General features: G+C 46.9%; 1 protein-coding gene across 2 annotated transcripts in view; it reads left to right on the top strand.

The window, feature by feature from the left end:
- SCAPER (S-phase cyclin A associated protein in the ER) overlaps positions 1-23,764 on the top strand; it is a 340,257-nt gene that overhangs the window by 217,715 nt on the left and 98,778 nt on the right. For both annotated transcript variants that reach the window (XM_044979453.1, XM_044979452.1), the window contains exon 24: positions 8,860-8,975. In XM_044979453.1, the coding sequence (XP_044835388.1) occupies positions 8,860-8,975 (116 nt within the window). The remainder of the gene's footprint in view (positions 1-8,859; positions 8,976-23,764) is intronic.

Genomic DNA, 23,764 nt, shown 5'->3' with positions numbered 1-23,764 from the left:
AACAGATATTCTGCACCCATATTTTTATGCTTTTTAAAGGATTTTCTTAGACCAGCACAGAGATGTATCAAAAGCTGATAATCACTTCACAGCAGATACAATACTACAAGTATGTATGAAAATTCATTTGATATCTTTTGAATTTCATATTTCTTAGATTAACAAAATTGGTATTTTTTCTTTTTTTAATACCTTTATTAATTCTTATTTTTTGCACAACTCATCTTTCTAATACAGCCCATGATATACTATATGTAAGCTGAGGGTGCCCTCCACCATACACACACACTTATTTTCTCACCACTCAATCAGGTGCCATTTTCATTGTTAGGGATCCAGTGACACACAACACTCACTCTGGGAACATTATTAGTGCAGCATTCAAGAGTAAATGATACTTCTGTGGCATCATTTCTTTGGTTCCCATGACCTCTGCTGACCCAAGGCCAAGAGCCCCAGAGTTGTCCCTGAACCTGGGATTCTTGGATAGAAAGGTAGTTGTGCGGTGACTTAATCATTAGGCTGACACACGTGTACCATATATCAGTAGTTAATTCAATAATCAGCAATGTGTGTCAACAAATAGTTGAAAGACTCTTTAAAAAGTCACTTGAACTTTTGTAACCCCCCTCTATCTAGAACACATCCTTTAAGATAAATTCATCTAAGAGTATGCAAGAAATCAGTGATATCAACAGTGGATTCCAGATCACTGAGTGCCAGGTTTTAAAGTTCCTTTACTGCAGTCTTGCTACCATAATTATTTTAGTTCTTCTTCTCCTAGCCTTAGGCCTTGTCTACACTACAAGACTATTTCGAATCAACTTAGTTTGAATTTGTGGATTCGACCTTATGAAGTCGAATTTGTGTATCCATACTAAATACACTAATTCGAATTTCTGAGTCCACATTCACGGGGCCAGCGTCGACTTTGGAAGCGGTGCACTGTGGGAAGCTATCCCACAGTTCCCGCAGTCCCCGCTGCCCATTGGAATGCTGGGTAGAGCCCCCAATGCCTGCTGGGGGGAGAAATGTGTCGAGGGTGGTTTTGGGTAAGTGTCGTCATTGAACCGTCAATCACAACCTCCCTCCCTCCCTCCTTGAAAGCGCCTGCGGGCAATCTGTTCGTGCACTTTTCTGGTCAGTGACAGCGCGGACGCCACAGCACTGCAAGCATGGAGCCCGCTGCGATCATCGCCGTTTTCTCCTCCTCGCACTTTATCGTCCACCTCTTCCACAGTCAGCTGCTGAGAAATTGGGCTACTTTTCAATGGTGCTGCAAGCACTGGGGGACCATAGGTGACGTTTTACAAACATCAACGTTGGGTGGCCGGGCAAGGTTCATGATGCGTGTGTTTTCAGGAACTGTGGGCTGCTCAGACGCCTGCAGGAAGGTAGTTTCTTCCCGGACCACGAAATAACTGTTGTGGATGTGCAGATGCCTATAGTCATCCTCGGGGACCCAGCCTGCCCGCTAATGCACTTGCTCATGAAGCCCTATACAGGCGCCTGGGACAGCGACAAGGAACTCTTCAAATACCAGTGAGCAGCGTGGCCTTCTTTACAGAGAAGCTGAACCTGCCCCTGTTTCTTTACCCAGTTACTGTTGACTCTCCTCTTCGGTTACATACCCCGTTCAGCCCGTTACCCCCACTTCCAGCACACGTGTAAAAATAAAATACATGTCCCATTATTACTTAACAAAGGTTTCTTTATTCATGACTTTTCGTGAAAGGGTTGAAACTGGGACGCAGACTGTGCTGGGTAGGGTGTGCGGTGATGTAAAGACCGCCTCTAAACTCAAGGAATGACAGGCTCCTGCTCCTAGAGCGGTCCGCAGTGCCGGAATGCTTCTTTCAACGGAGCCTGCCATCCCTCTTTATGTAATTCTGTGTGCGGGCGGATATGTGACCTTGTGGTGGAGGAGGACGGATACAGATTCCTCAGCTGCGTGACTCAGCGGTCCAGGACAAGGACCGCTGTATAAGCTCTGTATCCGCCCTCCCCCGCTGCAAAGTCAATCTCCCCCGCCCACACAGATCCTGGAAACCACCTCCCATACCGACCAGGGTGCCTACTGACTGCACCGTGTGTGTGACCCGCCACTGATCCTGCCCCCGTGTCTGTACCTTGGGAAAGGTGACTGTCCTATGCAATTAACCACCCCCTTCCCCACGCCCTCCATTCAAACACAGTCTTCTTTGAAAAAACATAACGGAAACAGTAATTAACAGCAAAGCATTTTTATTAATTAAGTAGACAGGGGATGGGACTGGGATTGGGACTACTGTGAGTCTGGAAGTGAAGGACTTCGGCAAATGTAGGGTATGAGAGCTTTTGGGTACTTGAGCACTGTGCTGTGGTGCAGTGACAGTATTCACGTCCCCGGCCGCCCCTCCTCCTGATTATTTTCGGTGAGGGGGGTATGGGACTTTGTGGCGGGGGAGTGCGGTTGCAGATACACTGCAGGGTGTCTCTGTCCTCCTGCGGTCCTGCAGAACATCCACAAGGCCCTGAGCATGTCCGTTTGCTCCCTCACTAGTCCAAGCAGCGTTTCAGTCGCCTGCTTGTCTTCCTCACGCCACCTCTCCTCCCGTTCGCTGTGTGAGCGCTGGCATAGAGAGACGGTCTCCCTCCACTGGCTCTGCTGGTCCGCCTCTGCTAGGTAGCAGCCCATACGTTCCTCGAACATCTTGTCCCTTGTCTTTTTCTTTCACCGCCTAATCTTTGCCAGCCTCTGCGAGGGGGATGCTGTGGCAGGTCTGGAGACAGTGGAAGCTGTGAGATGGGAAACAGGGAGTGAATTCCTTGCAAAGATACATTTTTGCGAACAATTAACTGAGTCTAGGCTGTCTCTGTGAATTCTGGGTTGAGACCCCTGTGCCTGCTGGGGCACAAATCATTTTCGCGGTGGATTCTGGGTAAATGTCGCCAGTCATTACTTCCTCCAGGAAAGCAACGGCAGACAATCATTTCAAGCCCGTTTTCCCAGAATTGCCCTGGCATACGCCATAGCATGGCAACCATGGACACTGTTTTGCCTTTTGTGTATGTCACCATATGTGTACTAGATGCCGCTGACAGAGGCGGGCCAGCAGCGCTACACAGCAGCATGCTTTTGCTTTTGCATGACAGCAGAGATGGTTACCAGCCATATTGTACCATCTACCATACCATAAATTGGTAATAAGATGGTAATAAGATGGGCATGGTTACCTGTCCTTTTGCACTGCACCATTTGGTGCTGTCATAAGTGCCCCTGGCCGAGCAGCCAGGGGCGCAAAAGCAAAAATTGGGAATGACTCCCTGAGTCAATCCCTCCTTTTTGGTATCTAAAAATAGAATCAGTCCTGCCTAGATTATGGGCAAGTGTACTAGAGAACCACTGTATCATAGAACCAGAGAGCACAGCTGCTCTGTGTCCGATCCTGCATAAATTTGGAGCTGTATGCTATTCACAGGGGGTGCTCCTGCAACAACACCACCTGTTCATTCCAGCCTTCCCACAGCCTTCCTGGGCTACCATACCATTGTCCCCCGACTTGTGTGATGAAGTAATAAAGAATGCAGGAATAAGACACAGTGACTTGTTTGTGAGAAATGAGTGGAAGGAAGCCTCCAGCTGCAATGATAGTCCAGGCAGGACATTAATTACTGTGGATGAAGGAGCCCATCATCCCTCTGCTAGTCCAGGGGCAATTCAATCTTTTCTTTACACAGGAAGGGTGGGGGCTGATGGAGCTCAGCCCCCTGTTGCAATGATGAGGACGGTTACCAGCCATACTGCACCATCTACCATGAAAAATTAGGGCCAGGCGCCCTTGATCGACCTCACAGATGCTAGTACGCATGGTTACCAGTCCTTTTGCACTGCCCCATGTGCCAATAGGCTGATGATGAGGATGGATACCAGTCTTTTTGTACCATCAGCCATCCATAGCGTGGGGGGAGTGAGGATGTCGGTGTTCAGTGCTGCACCATCGCGTCTATCTGCAGCATTCAGTAAAGATAGGGTGACATGTAAAAGAGTCAACAGAGGATTGTTTTCACTTCTGGTGGTGGGTGGGGTGTGTGCGCAAATTGCCGAACTATGCCCTGACCCACCGCAGACACTGTGTTTGATCCTAGAAGGATTTGGAGCTCATCCAAGAATGCAAATACTTTTCGGAGACAGCAGGAACTGTGGGATACCTTGCGTCCTCATTCCCCCCTCCCTCCATGAGCGTCCATTATATTCTTTGGCTTTCCGTTACGCTCGTCACGCAGCTGCGTGCTGAGTCTGTGCTATGCCGTCTGTCCATAGATTTTTTAAAAATACTTTGGACCAGGCGTAAAATTATAGTAATTACCCAAATTAGATGCAGGAGTCTCCGAGTGAGATCACCCTGAGGACGGTCACTGAAGGAGATAGAGAGCGCATGCTGCGTGAAAGCTAGCACGAACCAGGGCCCGATGCAGCCGTGCTCGGGGAGGCAGTGCTCCCTGAGTACCTCATGAAAGCCTTGCGCGGAAAAGTGTGCTACCACGGAGCACCCAATAAGGCAGCTCTCCCCAGGAACCTCCTGCTGATGCTTTTCGATTAACGCAAGGAGAGCTTCGTGGAGATCTCCAAGGATGATTTCTGTTCTATCCCCATATATAGAGAGCCCTCCTTTTCACACAGTTAAGATTCCTGTTATATTAAGAATAAAAGTTAACATGGTTAAAGCACTTACCGACTGCTCCTTCCCCTGATTCAGGATCCGGGTTAATGGCCGGGGAGGGTTGTTGGGGGATCTCCGTGACGGTGATGAATAGATCCTGGCTGTCGGGGAAACCAGCGTTGTAAGCGCTCTCGCCTGCCTTGTCCTCCACAAACCCTTCCTCATCTTCCCCGTCCGCGAACATCGCCGAGGAACTATCCGTCGACACTGTCCCATCGTCAGAGTCCACGGTCACTGGTGGGGCAGTGGTGGCAGGCTCCGTAGCGTCCGTTTGCCGCTTTGATTTTTTGGTAGCCTTGTCTGGGGTCCTTGATTTTCACGCGGCGCTGCGTTGCATCCCGCCTGTATCCTCTGTCTCTCATGGCTTTGGAGACCTTCTCGTAGGTCTTCGCATTCCGTGTTTTGGAGCGCAGCTCCGAAAGCACAGACTCCTCGCCCCACACACCGATCAGATCGAAGAGTTCCCAGTCAGTCTATGCTGGGTCCCTCTTTCTATTCACAGATAACATGAACTCCTCTGCTGGAGAGCTCTGCATCGATGCAGGTGCTGCGGAGCTCGCCCCGATGTCCAGCCAGGACGTCAGATTCAAAGTGCCCAGACAGGAAAATGAATTCAAATTTTCCCGGGTCATTTCCTGTGTGGCTGGTCAGAGAATCCAAGCTCCGACTGCTGCCCAGAGCGTCAACAGAGTGGTGCACTGTGGGATAGCTCCCGGAGCTACTAAGTTCGATTTGCATCCACACCTAGCCTAATTCGAGCTAGCCATGTCGAATTTAGCGTTACTCCACCTGTCGGGGTGGAGTACCGAATTCGAACTAAAGAGCCCTCTAGTTCGAATTAAATGGCTTCCTGGTGTGGACGGTTGAGCGGTTAGTTCGAATTAACGCTGCTAAATTCGAATTAAAGTCCTAGTGTAGACCAGGCCTTAGTCCCATCTGTATAGGGTCAGCCCTTCAAGTCCTCATTCCACTGTCTTGAAGTAGTTCCTGGAAACTCCGCAGCTAATCAGATCCTTTTGTATAACATCCCTCCATCCACCACAATAATTTTAGTTAAATCCTTTTATTTAATCTTGTTGTTTTGTCTGTCTTTCATATTTATGATGATGTTTATCATTGTGGTATCCAATGAACAAAATGTTCATGGATTTCATTGATGGTCTGGATGAGGAAATAAATAGGACATTAACTATTTTTTCAGAGATACTGAATTAGGAGGAATTGCAAACACAATGGAGGACAGAGAAAGACTACAAAGGGACCCTAGAAAGATTAGAAATATAGACAAAAACATAAGTTCTTCAAAAATGCAAGTTAATATTTTTTGATTAAAAGAATCTGAAACACAGATACTCAATGGGAGGGATAGATCTAGAAAAGTAATGCTGAAAGAGACCTAGACCTAGAGGCAAGAGCAAACATTAAGTTAGACATGAGTTTGTAATCTGATGCAGAGATCAAAAAGGCCAGTGCTATTTTTGAATACACATGTGAAGACACCCTGTTACCACACATGTAGATAAGTCCTTTTCTTTGTGGCTTTGATGTGACCTAACCCGAAATAAGGTGTTCATTTCTAGACACTTCATTTCCTAATATATAGATGTTAAGAAACTGGGAGGAATTTGGAAAAAGCAAGAAAATTTGGTATGGAAAAATTACAAGGCAAAGGAAAGATTTGGAATGAAATATGTTTGTTTGCTAAGCAAAAACTAAAGTGGGAATATGTAATAGCCTACAATTTTAGGAATGGTGTAATCAGAAAGGAGGGAGAAGAATTGGTATAATAAAATTGGGTATAACTTGGAGTAATTAAATGAAACTGAAAAGGGCAAATTCAGGCTGAATGTCAGGAAACATTTCTTGATAGTGAGATCTAATAGGTTGTGGTATAATCTCCCATAGGAAGTGGTGAAAACTGCATTGCTTGTCTCATTTAAAACTTAGAGTGGATGCAACACTAACAAATGTACTATAGGGAACAGTCCTGCACTGGCAGGTCAGTGGCTTTTCCATTTGTATTCTCTGATGCATGTATACCAAATGTATCTAGGAATTCTCATATACATTTCTCTAAATATATTGTACGTACATGTTGATTATTTTGTGTATGAGGTTTCTTGGTAACAATAGTCATTACGCTGAGTATACACTTTTAATCACAATAGAAAGTGGTAGCTTAGAAATGCTTTTAACCTTCATATAGGACTCAGTCCTGCTCACATTAAAGTCACTGGGAAAATTCCCATTTACCTCAGTGGTCCAGGATCAGACCTTTCTGGAGGATGTGACTAATGGTATATCTTCACTGTAGAGTTAAATCAAATTATCTACACTCCAGTTGCTTTTCTAGAGGTAGTCTGGCTCAAGTTAGAGTGGCTACACTGCAAAATAATACTCAAGCTGCAGTGTCCACACTGGTTCTGCACTTGTTTATTTGCTGCACTAAGACTTCTGGTGGCATTTCCTTTGGTTCTTTGTGCTGCAATAAGCTGAGCTGCTCTATGAATTCTTTCCCAGTGAATTGTTGGAAACTTTGTTAGTTAGTCCTTTCTGGGCACACGGAAAGAATTGTGGGAAGGCATTGGAGGACTAATGGCACTTGAGTGGAGCTAGCCTGTGTCCACACTACAGAATGGTTTAGTTAGCAACTGACAAGTTGTGCTAATTTGAGCTTTAGCCTATACCCGATAGACAAGCCATTTCCAATTAAAAACACCATCCTACTTGAGTTAAGGGGTTTTTTTGTGTGGATGGGACTTGAGCTAAGCTTCATCACTCAAGTTAAAGCTGAAGTGAAGACCTACCCTAAGAGTTAACTGGACTAAAATTAACTGACTGAAATTTTGGAGTCACATAAACATTAAACCTATAGAAATTGCTAGTTGGCTATCTAACAACTTGTGTAAACTGGCGCGCACAAACAGCTTTCTGTCATTTCACACCAGTTGCAGCCTTTGAAGATAAGTCTTTTTTGTTGTTGTTTAAAAATCCCATCCAATGCACATTAGTCAAACAAAATTGCTTCTTTATGATCTCTTCAAAATCTAGCTCCCAACATGGTGTGAAATGGGTAGATCGATGGGAACATTTTTTCTGAAACCTTGGGCAAGCCATTTAAATAGGTTACAGCTTTACCTTTGTGTGAATGTTTGAGAGAGCTAAACTTGCTGGGGAGAAAATTACATGCTCTTAAAACTTGTCTTGTACTGTAGTGTTTACATATGACTTCTAATATTGATAAGAAAAAATGTGGGCTATGAAATCCTATTAAATTATTTGTTATTACCTTAGTTCATAGGGGGCTGTTCTGACGTACAGCACCCACAGAGTGCTAAGTATTTTACAGACAAATCATATGTGAATATGATCCCTACCTCAAGGTTCTTACAGTCTAATTGTAGACATGACACAAGTGAAATCAACAAACAACTGGAGAAGGAGGGAAGAAATTGGAAAAAGAGATTGAGGGTTACAATAATAAGGTCCCACAATTGTTAGGTTTGTTATGTGTGGTGTTGGCATTGGTTCTGTACCAATAAAATTAATTGAAGTTTTGCTGTTGACTTCCAGGGGTCCAGGATCAGATAGATAGTTGATGCACATGAAGTTTGGGTAATTCCTATTTATGCTTACAGAAATTAATCCCCAAAAGGGGGAAAAAATCAGAAATGTTATAAAATACATATTTGTCCCTCATTGTTAGAATGTGTCCTACAAAATTGCACCTCAGCTTTCAGCTAAATGAGGCTCATGTTAAAATAATCTTCATTATGGGCTTGATCTTGCTTCCACCGAAGTCAATTAGAGCTTCATTGGGAATAAGATTGAGCCCTAAACCAATATCTGTTTAAAAAACTCAAAATAGCAGTGGTATTATAATGAAGTTACAGCATATATAATATCATCTGGAAAAACAACATTCAAGTAACATTAATGCCTGCATATTCAAAGGGGTATTCCACTCCGTGCTTCTGTAGTGAAACAATCAATGCACTAATTAAAAAGATGAACAATCTGATTAAACTGTATTAAGATTTTACTAAGTGTACATCAAGGCAGTTACACACCAGACACATCTTTTAATTACTAAATTTGTTTTTAAATTTCAGTAAATAGTCCATATAATTATTATTCTCTATTTGTGTTTATCCAGAATGCAGCAGATCAGATAGCATTCCGGGTTGCAGGAGGACTCACAGCCCTTGAACACATTCTTCAAGTAGTGATTTCTTCCACGAATCTGAATGCAGTTTTACGGATTCCTCCCAAGTATGTATGGTGCTACAGTTGCCATTTTGAATCATTACTAGATTGTGCCATCACTGATGGGGGAATATTTCTTTTCCACTAACCCCGTTTGACTTTATTATTTATCTAGCTGCTTGCTGCTCCTTCCTTGTGGTGTAGATGTTAAAAACCAAGGGCCATAATCTACCCTGCCATTTAAGTTCCAGATGGAAGGCAGTATTTGGCCCCAAAACTCTAGGACCAGTTTTAAGTCTGTAAGTGTTTCACTGTTTCTGTTTCTGTGAGAGGTGATCTCCCTGCCTATCCAGAATGAGGAATTCAGCAGAGACCTATCTCTCTGTAAAAATGTTAGACTATCAAGGTCCCTGTTTTGTTTTGGGTTTTTTTAAGTGCTTTTATGTGTTGTGATCCTAACTTCATCCAAAGTGAAACAGTTGTTCCTAGATATCACTTTAGTTCTTCTTCGAGTGATTGCTCCTATGCATTCCAGTTAGGTGTGCGCGCCGCGCGTGCACGGCTCTTCGGAACATTTTTACCCTAGCAACTCCGGCGGGCCGGCTGGGCGCCCCCTGGAGTGGCGCCGCCATGGCGCTGAATATATACCCCAGCCGGCCCGTCCGCTCCTCAGTTCCTTCTTACCGCCCATGACGGCCAGTTGGAACAGTGGAGTGCTCCCTTACCTCCACAGCCCTAGCGTTTCTCCATTTCTTCAGTGTACATAGTTGGTTAACTTAGTTTAGTTGTTAGATTAGTTGAATAAGTTTAGTTAGATATAGTATAGTAAGGGAATTAGGGGGGTTTAGCCCCTCTTCTTCCACAACCGGTGCGGGCTCATGCCCAAGGCACCGGGGTTTAAGGCCTGTGCGGCTTGCCAGCGGCACATGCCCGTTGGGGACCCGCACGACTCCTGCCTGCGCTGCCTCGGGGAATCCCACAGAACAGATAAGTGCCCGATCTGCACGGCGTTTAAGCTGCGCACCAGAAAGGAGCGGGACTCTCGCCTGAAGCAGCTCCTTACGGAGGTGGCACTTCAACCTTCCGCACCATCCCCAGCGGCACCGAAATCGTCCTCGGCGCGCAGCGCACCAGCGGCACCGAGCCGCCCCGGTACCAACACTGCTCGGACTTCGCAGCCGGCACCAACGTCCCGGCACCGTTCCCTCTCTCCACCGAGAAAGCGGAAGACGGCGCACTCGGCTTCTAAGCCTCATGCTCCGGGACAGCTTACCCAGCCATCACCGGCACCTCCGGCACCGGCTGTGGTAGTGCACAAGTCGTGCACGGTTCCATTGACTCCGGCACCTCAAGAGCCGTCGACTCCGGTACCTCCCTGCTCCCCGGTGCCAACCACGGTCAAGCTGCATCTCCCGTCCACGCCCGAGACATTCTCGACGGCGAGAGAGCTCATCGAGCTCACAGAGGCACCGAGCTTCCGGCACCGCCGGTGCGGGCTGTTCAGTCGGTGGGCAAGCCGGCGATGATGCAGCCCCTGACAGACGGGATAGACGGCGCTCCAAGTCTCGGTCCCGGTCCCGATCCAGGAAACGGTCGCCGTCACGCCGATCCCGATCCCGGCACCGATCAACGTCTCGGTACCGCTCCCCGTCTCGGCACCGGTTGCAGTCCCGGTACCGCTCAGCATCGCGGTACAGGTCGCACTCCCGGCGACGCTCCCGGTCCCAGTCACCGGACCGCCGGTACCGCAGGAGGTCTGGCTCCCGGTGCCGTTCTCGGCACCGCGACTCCCGAAGCCGCTCCCGTCACCGTCGATCGAGATCGCGGTCATGCTCCCGGTACCGAGGCAATTGACGGTCCTGATCTCCATCCTGGCACCGCGACGGTCAGCACCGATCCTCGGCACCGTCCAGGGACAAACTGCCACCTTCCATGGCGCACTCCATCAGCGCCTCTGCCCCCCCCCCGTGGCCTTCGCGTCAGCCGTCAGTCGCCTCTCAGGCGGGCAGCGGGAGAGATCTCCGGGCTGGCACCCAGAACCAGGACCTTGGACCACAGCAGTGGGGTTTTTGGGTCCCTGGGCCTACCACGAGCCCCAAGGGCTCCCTTTCCTCCCGCGGGTGCTGAACACAGGGTGCCAGAAGCCACAGTGAGCAGGCCTCCCCCATCACCACCGGGTGAGGCCCTGTCGCCACCTGGTCCCGCAGAGCATCCAGGGCACGACACGGCTTCCCACCCTCCTGAGCAACCACCGGCAGATGTGGTGGTCCAGACTCTATCTTCATCTTCCTCACCGGATGAGGTGGTGGCGGGGGCCTCTACGGCGGACCCCCCTCCGATTGACTTGCGGGCCCACCAGGACCTTCTTCGCAGGGTGGCAAAGGCTATTGACCTCCCGGTGGCGGAGGTCCCGGAGGACGACGACCCGGTGACCAACGTGATCGGAGCTGAGGCCCCACTGCGGGTGGCCCTCCCGTTCATCCGGACTATCCAGAAGAATGCCACTACCATCTGGCAGTCACCGGCGTCCGTTCCTCCTACCGCACGGGGTGTCGAACGAAAATACTTGGTTCCCCCCACCGGCTACGAGTATTTGTACACCCACCCCACTCCAGACTCCCTCGTAGTGCAGTCTGTTAATGACCGCGAGAGGCATGGACAGCCAGCCCCGGCGCCAAAGTCCAAGGACGCCAGGCACATGGACCTGTTGGGCCGAAAGGTGTATTCGGCAGGGGGTCTCCAGCTCCGGATTGCCAACCAGTTGGCCCTCCTAGCTCGTTACACCTTCAACATTTTCGTGTCCCTGACTAAGTTCTCGGAGCTGATCCTGACGGCTTCCCGACAGGAGTTCTCCGCTCTCATCGAAGAGGGCAGGAAAGCCTCCCGGTCCTCCATCCAGGCTGCTCTGGACTCGGCGGACTCAGGGGCCAGAACTTTGGCCTCAGGAGTGACCATGCGGCGCATCTCCTGGCTGCAGTCCTCCACCTTGCCGCCGGAGGTGCAATATACTCTACAGGACCTCCCCTTTGAGACTCACGGTCTGTTCTCGGAGAAAACGGACTCCAGGATTCAGACCCTCAAGGATGGTCGTATCGCTATTCGCACTTTGGGTATGCACACACCGGCTACCCAGAGGAGGTTATTCCGGCAACAGCAGCCCTACCGGCCTTTTACCCAGGCCAGGTCGTGGCCGTATAATAGTCGGCGAAGCGGTCTAAACCGCCGTAGGCCATCCGGCAACAAGCGCAACCAGGCCCAGGCGTCGTCCAAGGCCCCGCAAGGGCCCAAGCAGGCGTTTTGACGGGACGCCAGAGGACGGCCCATCAGTCTCTTCCCCAGATCCTTCCCGTTTATTTTGCAACCGCCTTTCTCACTTCCTCCTGGCGTGGTCCCAAATAACGACGGACAACTGGGTACTTCATACTATCCAGTACGGGTACCGCCTTCAGTTTGTTTCGCCCCCACCCTCCCCCCCACCCTCCCCGTCCCTCTTCAGGGACCCCTCTCACGAGCAATTCCTCCTACAAAAGGTTGAGACTCTGTTGAGCTTGGGTGCCATAGAGGAGGTGCCGCACAATATGCGGGGCAGGGGATTCTATTCCCGTTATTTTCTCATCCCCAAGGCGAAAGGAGGTATCCGGCCTATACTGGACCTCTGGGAGCTCAACAAGTACCTGGTCAAGCTCAAATTTCGCATGGTAACCCTGGGGTCCATTATCCCCTCCCTGGATCCGGGAGACTGGTTTGCCCCCCTCGATATGAAGGACGCGTACTTCCACATCGCGATTTACCCTCCCCATCGACACTACCTGCGTTTTGTGGTCAACAGTGCGCACTACCAGTTTGCGGTGCTACCCTTCGGCCTGTCCACCGCGCCGAGGGTCTTCACCAAGTGCATGGCAGTAGTTGCTGCAGCCCTCCGCCGTCGTCGCATTCACGTCTACCTGTATCTCGACGACCGGCTGGTTCGCGGACCATCCCGACAACTGGTAGCAGATCAAATGTCCAAAATACTATCCCTGTTTCGGGTACTGGGCCTTCTCGTCAATGCCGAAAAGTCCTCTTTGACTCCATCGCAGAGAGTGGAGTTCATCGGAGCGGTCCTCGACTCCACGGTGGCCAGGGCCTGCCTCCCTCGACCTCGGCACCAGACGATGGTCTCCATCATCCGGGACCTGCACACCTTTCCCACTACAACAGTTCGGTCCTGCCTACGCCTCCTGGGTCACATGGCATCCTGCATGTTCGTCACCGCGTACGCGAGACTGAGCCTTCGCCCATTTCAATCCTGGCTGGCGTCAGTGTACCGCCCGCACCGCGACTCCATAGACATGGTAGTCACAGTCACGAAACCGACCCTCAACTCCCTCAACTGGTGGCTGGACCCACAGATTGTGTGTGCAGGAGTTCCGTTCCGCCCCCCTCACCCATCCGTCACCCTCACCACGGATGCCTCGGCGTTGGGATGGGGGGCCCACCTGGGCGACCTTCACACCCAGGGTCTCTGGTCGCCCCAGGAGCTCTCCCTCCACATCAACGTCAGGGAGCTGCGAGCAATCCGCTTGGCGTGCCACACCTTCCGCGCCCGTCTGCAAGGCCGATGCGTGGCGGTGTTCACGGACAACACGACGGCGATGTTCTATGTGAACAAGCAGGGCGGAGCCCGCTCCTCCCCGCTCTGCAAGGAAGCGATGCTCCGGTGGGACTTCTGCGTGACCCACTTGATTCGCCTGGAAGCATCCTTTCTTCCAGGAGCGCAGAACACGCTGGCCGACCATCTCAGCAGGTCGTTCCTCTCCCACGAGTGGTCCCTCCGCCCAGATGTCGTGCACACAATTTTCCGGAGGTGGGGGTTTCCCCAGATAGACCTGTTTGCCTCCAAGGAGAACAGAAAGTGTCACCAGTTTTGTTCGTACCAGGGTCGCTCTCCAGGCTCCCTGTCGGACGCATTCCTCTGCTCCTGGACGGATCACCTCCTCTACGCCTTCCCTCCTTTCCCGCTCATACACCGGGTGCTGCTCAAGCTTCGGAGGGACAGGGCCCGCCTTATACTCGTCGCTCCGGCCTGGCCGAGGCAACATTGGTACACCCTACTGCTCGAGCTCTCCGTTCAGGATCCCATGACCCTTCCGTTGTGGCCGGACCTCATTACGCAGGACTTCGGCAGACTCCGCCATCCGAACCTTCAGTCCCTCCATCTTACAGCTTGGTGCCTGCGTGGTTGACCCACGCAGAGAGGGACTGTTCGGCGGCAGTACAGCAAGTCCTGCTAGAGAGCAGAAAGCCTTCCACTCTCTCCACCTACCTCGCGAAATGGAAGCGTTTCGCGCTCTGGTGTGACCAACGCGGCCTCAATCCCTTCATAGTCCCTATCCCTACAATCCTGGACTACCTCTGGTACCTTAAGGAGCAAGGTCTTGCGGTCTCCTCCTTGAAGGTGCACCTGGCAGCAGTGTCCGCCTTTCGTCCATCCATGGGAGGTCGGTCCATCTTCTCCAACCAGATGGTTTCCCGCTTCCTTAAAGGCCTGGACCGCTTGTACCTGCCGGTGCGGCGTCCTACCCCGACCTGGGATTTAAATCTCGTTCTGGCCAAGCTTATGGGACCGCCCTTCGAGCCTCTGGCCACGTGCTCTCTGCTCTACCTCTCCTGGAAGACAGCCTTCCTAGTCGCAATTACATCGGCAAGACGAGTTTCTGAGCTCCGTGCATTAACGGTTAGTCCACCATACACCATATTCCACGGAGACAAGGTGCAGCTTCGGCCACACCCGGCCTTCCTCCCTAAGGTGGTGTCGGCCTTTCACCTCAATCAGGAGATCTTCCTTCCAGTCTTCTTCCCGAAGCCGCACACCTCACCTCGCGAGCAGCAGCTTCACACCCTCGACGTCCGCAGGGCCCTCACTTTTTATATCGAGCGCACGAAGCCCTTCCGGCGTTCGCCACAGCTGTTTGTAGCAGTTGCCGACCGCATGAAAGGCGAGCCGGTCTCCTCGCAGCGGATTTCCTCCTGGGTAACGGCATGTATCCGGACATGCTACGAGCTTGCTCGCGTGCCACCATGCCGCCTCACCGCTCACTCGACGAGGGCGCACGCCTCGTCGGCCGCCTTCCTGGCCCATGTCCCCATCCAGGACATCTGTAGAGCGGCCACCTGGTCTTCTGTCCACACCTTCGCTTCCCACTACGCGTTGGTGCAGCAATCCAGAGACGATGCAGCCTTCGGCTCAGCAGTCTTACACTCTGCCACGTCTCACTCCGACCCCACCGCCTAGGTAAGGCTTGGGAATCACCTAACTGGAATGCATAGGAGCAATCACTCGAAGAAGAAAAGACGGTTACTCACCGTAGTAACTGTTGTTCTTCGAGATGTGTTGCTCCTATCCATTCCAGACCCGCCCTCCTTCCCCACTGTCGGAGTAGCCGGCAAGAAGGAACTGAGGAGCGGACGGGCCGGCTAGAGTATATATTCAGCGCCATGGCGGCGCCACTCCAGGGGGCACCCAGCCGGCCCGCCGGAGTTGCTAGGGTAAAAATGTTCCGAAGAGCCGTGCACGCGCGGCGCGCACACCTAACTGGAATGGATAGGAGCAACACATCTCGAAGAACAACAGTTACTACGGTGAGTAACCGTCTTATTCCTCCTGTGCCGCTGACACATTGGGCAGTCCAGTGCCTCCACTGGTTACAGTCACTCGCTGGTTGTGGTGCTTCTTCCCAGGTGATGCCAGCATATATAGTATCTTCTGTCACTGTCAGGTGCCCAGTTCAATGCTTGCTAAGCATGTCTCCCATCTTCCATACGGTGTACATGTCTCAATGACCTGAGCTTGCTTTCTTTGACAATATTTTCTAACATTGCCTGCTCTTTGATCTTCCTGAGTCTCGCATTTGTTATTTTGTCTTTCCATGAAATATGTAATATCTTCCTCAGCCATCTGGGATGGGCAGCCTTCAACTTCTTTTTATTAGCCACTGTCATCAGCCAAGTCTCTGCTCAGTATAATAGCATGTTCAGTACAATCACATGGTATAATCTGACCTTTAATTTGGTGTGGAGACCTCTGTCTCACCAGATGTTCATCCTTCCAAAAGTGTTATTTGCTTTTCCTGTTCTCATTTGAATATCTTTATCGCAGCTACTTTCAGATGTCATTACACTCCCCAGATAGCCAAACTCTTCTACCTGTTCAATTTCTTTTCCATCGTGTAGACTTTTGCGTCTCTTGTTCAGTTTCTTACTTTCATAATCTTGTTTTCTCTGCATTTACTTTTAATCCAGTTTTTGCTGCTTTCTGTTCTATCTCTGATGTAAGGGCAGTCATTTCATTACACGTCATATTTAGTAAAGCAATATCATTGGCAAACCAAAGATCATGTAACTCATCAGTAGTAACACATTTTACATCATTCATGATAACTTTTGTTGCCTGCTTCATCACCCAGTCTATTGCTAATGAAAAGAGGATTAGTGATAGCACACACTCTTGTCTAATTCCAGTCACAATATCAAACCACACACCTAGGTCTATGTCTGATCTTACTAAACGTATACTTTCATTGTACAAACTCCTTCAAATGTTGAGTAGCTTAAATGGTATCCCATAGCTTCTAGCAATATTCCTCAGCGTTTCTCTGGACACTATCAAGCACTTTCTTAAAGTCAATAAAGTTGATTAAGATGGGATTTTTTCCCCCAAGCAGTAGGTTTTTTTGGTGATTTGTCAGAGAGTGAATATCTGTTCACACAATGATCTGTCTGGCGGGAACCCAGTCTGTTAGTCTCATAATATTCCAGTCGCTGCTTTCTTCATTCCATGCAACATAACGATAGCCAATATGTTGCCCAGAATTGATAGCAATATAATACATCTCCAGTTTGTGCACTGGGTGAGGTCACCCTTTTCTGGCAATACGGTGATGATACTATCTTTCCAGTCTTATGGCACTTGTTCTTTCACCCATATTTCATCACAGAGTTTTGTTAGCTGCTGGGTCAGAATTTTGCTTCATGCCTTTAGTACCTCTGGTTGAATTCTGTCAACCCCAGGAGCTTTGCCGTGTTTGATGTCTTTGATGCTCCTAGATATTGCTGTCTAAAATTGCTGCTGGAAATATATCTAAGTTCACTGGTAGTGCAGGAATGCCTCATTATAGTGCATGAGAAATAAAAGGCTGAAGGTTAAGCATCAGGACCCCTAAAGGTGGCCAGGTGTCAGAATGGGCTGCAGTTGGACAGAGCTCCTGCAAAAATGGTAACTTAGAAGAAATTCATTAATAGCATGATCTCCTTCTTTATCTGATCTTTTAGCTGTAATTTGTATCCACTTTAAGGCCCTCTTACACTGCCAAAGGAGAGTAAAGAGGCTTTAGTGTGATGAGAATTGGGCCCAAGGTCTTCTCTCGTGAACTGTTTTCATTGTGAGTTTGGAAAACACCAGCAGTGTTTAATGTACTACCAAACAGCAATACTTCATAGATTTCCTGTGGAGTTTGAGAAATAATTGTCTCTGTTGTAAAGTGTGATGAAGCAGAGCTGCATCTCAAGAAAAAGAGCACTCAGAGGTAAAATGCCTCTTGGAATTCCCTGCTTGCTCTGGAAGGAAAGGAGAAAAAAATTGCTGTACTCCTTTTATGTCATGTAGCATCTGGCCTGCTCCACTGGTCAGCACGTAGGGATGATTCCTTTTCCAGTGAATTGTTCCTAGGGCAAGTAACTTGGTAGAAGTCTTTGCACTCCCTCAAGCACAGGAGCTGTGATTGTAGGTGACCCTTATATGTGCAAAGGTGAGAGTCCTGTGTCCTTTCTCACACTGCATGGCCACAGTTTAGCCTTAACTGTTTAGAATGGAATTTTTTTCTTTTTTTAAAAAAGTCTCATTTTGGCAAGGTTTTGTTGAGGGAGTTTGAGAAAATTGTGTTTATATTACTGAGAAAATTTTGTTTAAAGTTTGCTAGACAGTATGAAAACGTATTAGTTTTGAAAGGAACTTGCTGTGCTGATAAATGAAAACCAACTTCAGCTGCAATGTTCACATAACTGAAAAAAAAATCTTAGAAGATATAATCAAAACTTTTTTTTCTCCTCTTACATATTAACTACTCACTCTGTGTCTGGTTCCAGTGATTCCTTACTTTCATGAGCACTAAACTTACTATTGTTAAAGTACTTTTTGCTTAAAATGTAATACTTTATATTAACACATAAGCTTTTAACTATCTCTGAACTGTGTTCCCAAATCAAATATCTACAGAAAATAGAGATAAAGGTTAATCTTTCTATCTGTTTTATATATCTAACAGATTCACAGAGAGACATCTGTAACAATAATTTTGCTCCAGTACTCAGAGTGATTTGTTTCAAGTTATTATAAATTTCAATCTCTAGTAAGCATCCACAGATATAAAACGTAACTTTTTTTTCAGAACTAAAAGAAAACAAACAGAACTCTTAAAAACACATCATTCAGGGGTGGCCAACCTGTGGCTCTGGAGCCACATGCGGCTCTTCAGAAGTTAATATGCGGCTCCTTGCATAGGCACCAACTCCAGGGCTGGAACTACAGGTGCCAACTTTCCAATGTGCCGGGGGGGCCGGGAGAGGGGAAGTGCTCACTAACGCCTGGCTCTGCCACAGGCCCTGCTCCCACTCCACCCCTTCCTGCCGCCTCCTCTGAGCCTGCCATGCCCTCACTCCTCCCCTTCCCTCCCAGAGACTCCTGCATGCCACAAAACAGCTGATCAGGAGGTGCGGGGAGGGAGGGTGAGGCGCTGATCAGTGGGGCTGCTGGTGGGTAGGAGGCACTGGGAGCTGGGTGGGGGAGCTGATGGGGGCTGCTGACATATTACCGTGGCTCTTTGGCAATGTACATTGGTAAATTCTCGCTCCTTCTCAGGCTCAGGTTGGCCACCCCTGCACATCATTGAAATGAACAATGTCTACCTGTCTGACTGCAGGGTGTGGTGTAACTTACTCTGAAGAAAATAAGTAATAGCAACCTTCTCTAAGTGAAAAGAATGTGTTAATACTCTAAATCTAGGAGTCTCTTGAGAAAATCACTAATAATGCTATCAGAAAGTTTTGAGGAAATGATGGACATTTTTTAAAAGACTCTTCTCCATTGGAAGGAATCAGTAGATCTCTTTCTCGTCCAGGTACAAATAGGTATTGCTATATTACTCTCAGCAAAATCATAGAAGAATCTCTTAAGGTTGTTTTTTCCATCTATATACAAGATGGCAAGACCTTGACTCAGTATTTTAAATCATTCTGCCCTTCTAAATATTGGCTTTAGCCTTCACTAGTGCATAAATATATTTAGGAATGATGGATGATAGTGGACTATTACGGGGAATGATGACATAGGATTAAAAGAAATAAAATCAGATATTTAATTTTAATTAGTTTTATTAACACAACATTCCATTTAGTACTTCTTTTAAAAAGGTATCCTACTGGAAGCAGTCGCTTGCAACAATTATTTTATGTGAAAAAATAAGAAAGCTGTGTACAATTAAGAAGACAGAAATTTTACTCCTTATTTTAGTCTTTTCTTCCAAATAAGCCATTTTCTTCTTATGTTGCATTCATTGTATGTAGTAGGCCAGTGGTCCCCAACGTGGTGCCCGCGGGCACCATGGTGCCCTCCGGGGCATTTATGTGTGCCCGCCTAGTGCCCAGCAGGGGAGAGAGGCCGCGGCCCTGCGCCTGCCAGGGACAGAGAACTCAGGCTGTGAGCGCAGTGTTCTCTGTCCCGGCAGGTGCGGGGCCTGCCTAGTGCCCCAGGGGGGAGAGAAGCTGTGTCCCCGTGTCTGCCAGGGACAGAGAGCTCCGGGGCTGCAGGCTGAGGGTGCCGGTGTTCTCGGTCCCCGGCAGGCACGGGACCCGCCTAGTGCCCAGCAAGGGAGAGAATCCGGGCCCCCGCACCTGCTGGGGACAGAGTACTCCGGGGTTGCAGGCACCAGTGTTTCCTGTCCTCGCGGCTTCTCTCTGGCTTCTCTCGTCTCTCTGGATTCATATATTATGTAATATTAAATATGTTTTTTGTATTATTTAATGTACAAATACAAAATAAGCCTCGAAAAATTGTTGGCGCCCGCCACACTCTTCTGAAAACATGAATGTGCTACTGGTCACAAAAAGGTTGGGGATCACTGTAGTAGGCTATCAATCTGTGGCTTGCAGCTTTCGTAAACTGCCCACTGTTCTCAAAGTCTTCCATGTCTTCACAATAGCTCTGGTCACTGAAACGCTCTACTTCCAATTGAGGAGGCATCAAAAATAGCAATGGACCTTTATACTGGACTATTTAAATAATAAGACAATTTACAATTGAACAATGTAGTTTTGACTTGGAGGAGTACCAAATTATCTTCAAATGCATAGCTCAGAACTTCCTTGAGTAGAGTTTGGTTAATTAGCATTGCTGTTGCCCAGCCACATGCCATTAAACATTGTATCAAATTCAGATATGTTTGTTTATATTTAAAATACTTTTTAAGCAGTGAGGCCTGCATGTTGGGAATGCAGTTGTTTGGCAGTCATGCATTACAGCTGGGAAATATTGTCTCAAAAGTAGTTTAAAATTCTTTCACTTTCTGAATAGCCTTCTATTGGCAAAAAAAATTGCAGCACATGGAGAAAAATCATAGTTTAGTAACTTCTTATTGTGCAAGAAATAATAAGTAAATAAGGCAACTCCCATCTTTTCATCTACTGTGTATTTATACCTGTCTACTGTATTTTCCACTCCATGCATCTGATGAAGTGGGTTTTAGCCCACGAAAGCTTATGCCCAAATAAATTTGTTAGTCTCTAAGGTGCCACAAGTACTCCTCGTTATTTTTACTATGATATAGTTCATTCGTTTGAAGATGTGAAGCATCTTTGATTTGTATTTGATTTATTAGCAGTACAAATCATGACTCTTTGAAAGGTATTTGAAAATGCTGAACACTGTCTAGTAAGTTTCAGTCATTATTTAGAATAGGATATATGTTTTCAGATTGCTTCCTAGACCTTTTGTGTATCAATCTGTAATTATGAGTCACTAAAACATTTTGAATAGTTGATAAAGCAATTTTGCATTTGTAGGGAACTTACAAACAGCTGTCAGTTATTTTGACATTTTTTATGTTCATGGAAATTGAAAGAAATGGTAACATTCCAAAACGATGCACAAGTTTGTTTGTTTGTTTTCCAAACAGCAGCACTGGAATGCTCCAGGATGTATAAAGTACAACCAATACATTTAAAAAAAAAAATCACTCCAAAACAGAGAAATTCTAAATTTAATGCTAACATTCCTTCCAACAAATACAGTGCGAATGGAGCTTTTTGCTGGGATTTTGTGTTGTATTTCTCTGAGGCATTGATACAGAGTTCCATTTACAGATTTGTCAGAAGTGTTCAGTTCTACATAGACTAATTTCAGTTAAAATTTACATAATAGTTTCAAGTATGCTATTCTGAGATTAATTTTAATAGGAAAGGTCCTATTAAAATCCAGTAGTATTTTACATTGTGTCCATGCTATGTGTATACTACCATGGAATGCAGTTCATGTTCATAGTCTATTATTATTAAGATAATCTACTGTACTGCATATGATAAGAAACTGCTTTTGAAGTTAAATATCTCAGTCAGTTCAACATACCAAGAGGGTCTGGCCAATATGCATCACAAACAATATACCAGGTGAACCTACTCCACGAAATAGGTTATTTGCTCTCTACGACATCAGCATTTCAGGTGCAAATATCGTCCTGGGTTTTTAGTTGAAAAGTTTTTGGATTAATTGAAAACTTTCAGAAATTCTGTTGGTTGACTCCATTGTAAATGAAGAAAATGATGAACTAATGACATAAATTTTACATATTACAAATTACATAACTGAGGCTGAGAACTTGTCTGGCCAAGTTTCAGCCTAATGCAAATAAGAATGGCAGATTTATAAACCCTTCAAAAATGAGGTTAGAATGGAAACACAAACAGAGCTATAATGTCAAACTTCAACTATTTTTCTAGCTCTGTTAAAAGATCTGTGAGAGATAACTACCTTTAAAATAATGAAGCTAACATTAGACCTTAAAGTATGTCTATTTATTATAGTATATAAAATAAACATGTGTTGGCACCATTTCATGTTTGGCCATGATTCATTCACATGGTGTATCTATTCCAAATCAGCTGTCGCCAAGATCAGAATCAATATAGTTCATTAGGTAGATCAGGAAATCCCAGTTTGGAGCTTTTATGTTGTAGAGTTTATGATTAAATGTGTGTGGATATATAGGTATTCATGAAATTATAGTATTTTTATTAATGGAAAGGGTTACAATTTTTTTTCTGATTGTCTAAACAATAAGTGATCAGGATTAATCTTTTCAGATCTAATGAATTTATTGCAACTCATTGAAGTAGAAAGACATTTTAATTATTTTCTTAACAGAATATCTTATACAGTGCATATTTCTTTATGCAATTCATGATCTTTGTGTTTGCACCTGTATATCTTACATGAGGCATATGTATTTACTTGTAAACATCACTTCATCTCTCTTTTTTTCTCTTCTACTTCCAATTTTTATTCCAGAGCTCATGTGGTACAAAATAGTAGTTAAAATGTTCAGGTTAATGGATTCCTTAAACAGTAAGAATATGTGAATGCATTTAAAAGGATTATGCTAAAATGTGACCATTTTATGAGACTACAGAAAAATTGAAAGACGTGTCATTGAAAACATAGTTTTATTTGTCATATGTTAAACTGCTCCTGAGTACAAATAGTAAATTCAAAATAGTGGGGCAAAAATTGTATGTAGGCATCATGGTGGCTCTCTACGCAAGAGTGAATTTCACCTTTGGAGACTGTGGACGCAGAGATACATCTTCCTAAGCATTCATTTAACTGGGCATTTGAAAAATAGCAGTGTTCTGAAGGTTAAGATGTAAAATTTAGTAGAACTTTTATTGCTATAAGGGCAGCAATATTTCTACCAGATTTTGCCCTTTTTCACAAGTCTGGCTCTCACTTTGCTCATGAAGCTATAAGAGGAATTTTCAGATTTGCAATTCAGAAACACATAGTATTCAACTAAAATCACCCTTTCTTGAGCTTGATTTAAGTGTTTTTCTTAATACCCGGCTATAGCGACACTGGATATGGTTTAATCAGGCCACAACTGTATTATTAGATGTCTTGGACTACCCGACAGATAAAAGTGTACAGAGTTCAGGTAACTCCACGATCATTTCAGCATCTACCTGGGGGCTTCCACCAGTCTCCCCTTCTTTCCATCCTGGTCCCCCAGCAACTCATTTCTGGGACCTTACCACCCACCCGCCTCGAACAAGGGTTAAGGTGGGCTATAAGGAAGGGGGGTTGGCTCCCTGCTATACCAGTCATAGGAGCCCTGAAACACTCTCCCCTCCCCCCGTTTCACTCTTTAAAACAAAAACCTCTTTTTTAAGTCTTTAACAAGCCATTTATCTGCTCACTGAATCCCTACCCTATGGAGTACCTGCACTGAACATCTGCCCCACGCTTACATAATGAGTTGCAACATCATAGCCTGTCTCCCTTCCTACTCACCATAACAAAGTCCCGGCAAACCTGCTGTGGGGATGGCAAAAAAAGCCCCACACCAATGGGCCAATCTGGTGGTGAGGGAAAAGGGGCTTCTCCACTGGGCTTGCCCCCCTAGCAATTCCCCAGCCTTTCCAGTCTCTGGGGATGAGTCAGCATCAGAATGCTTACCCAGTCCCCCTTTGCAGCAGATTCCGTGTCTCTCTCTCATCCGCTGCCCATAAAGCACTACTATACCCCTTTCCTGGCAAGCCGGACAGTGCTCCCC

This window comes from Mauremys mutica, chromosome 11 (genome assembly GCF_020497125.1).
Source record: "Mauremys mutica isolate MM-2020 ecotype Southern chromosome 11, ASM2049712v1, whole genome shotgun sequence".
Taxonomy (NCBI): Eukaryota; Metazoa; Chordata; order Testudines; family Geoemydidae; genus Mauremys; species Mauremys mutica.
This window is presented reverse-complemented; position numbering and strand designations above follow the sequence as displayed.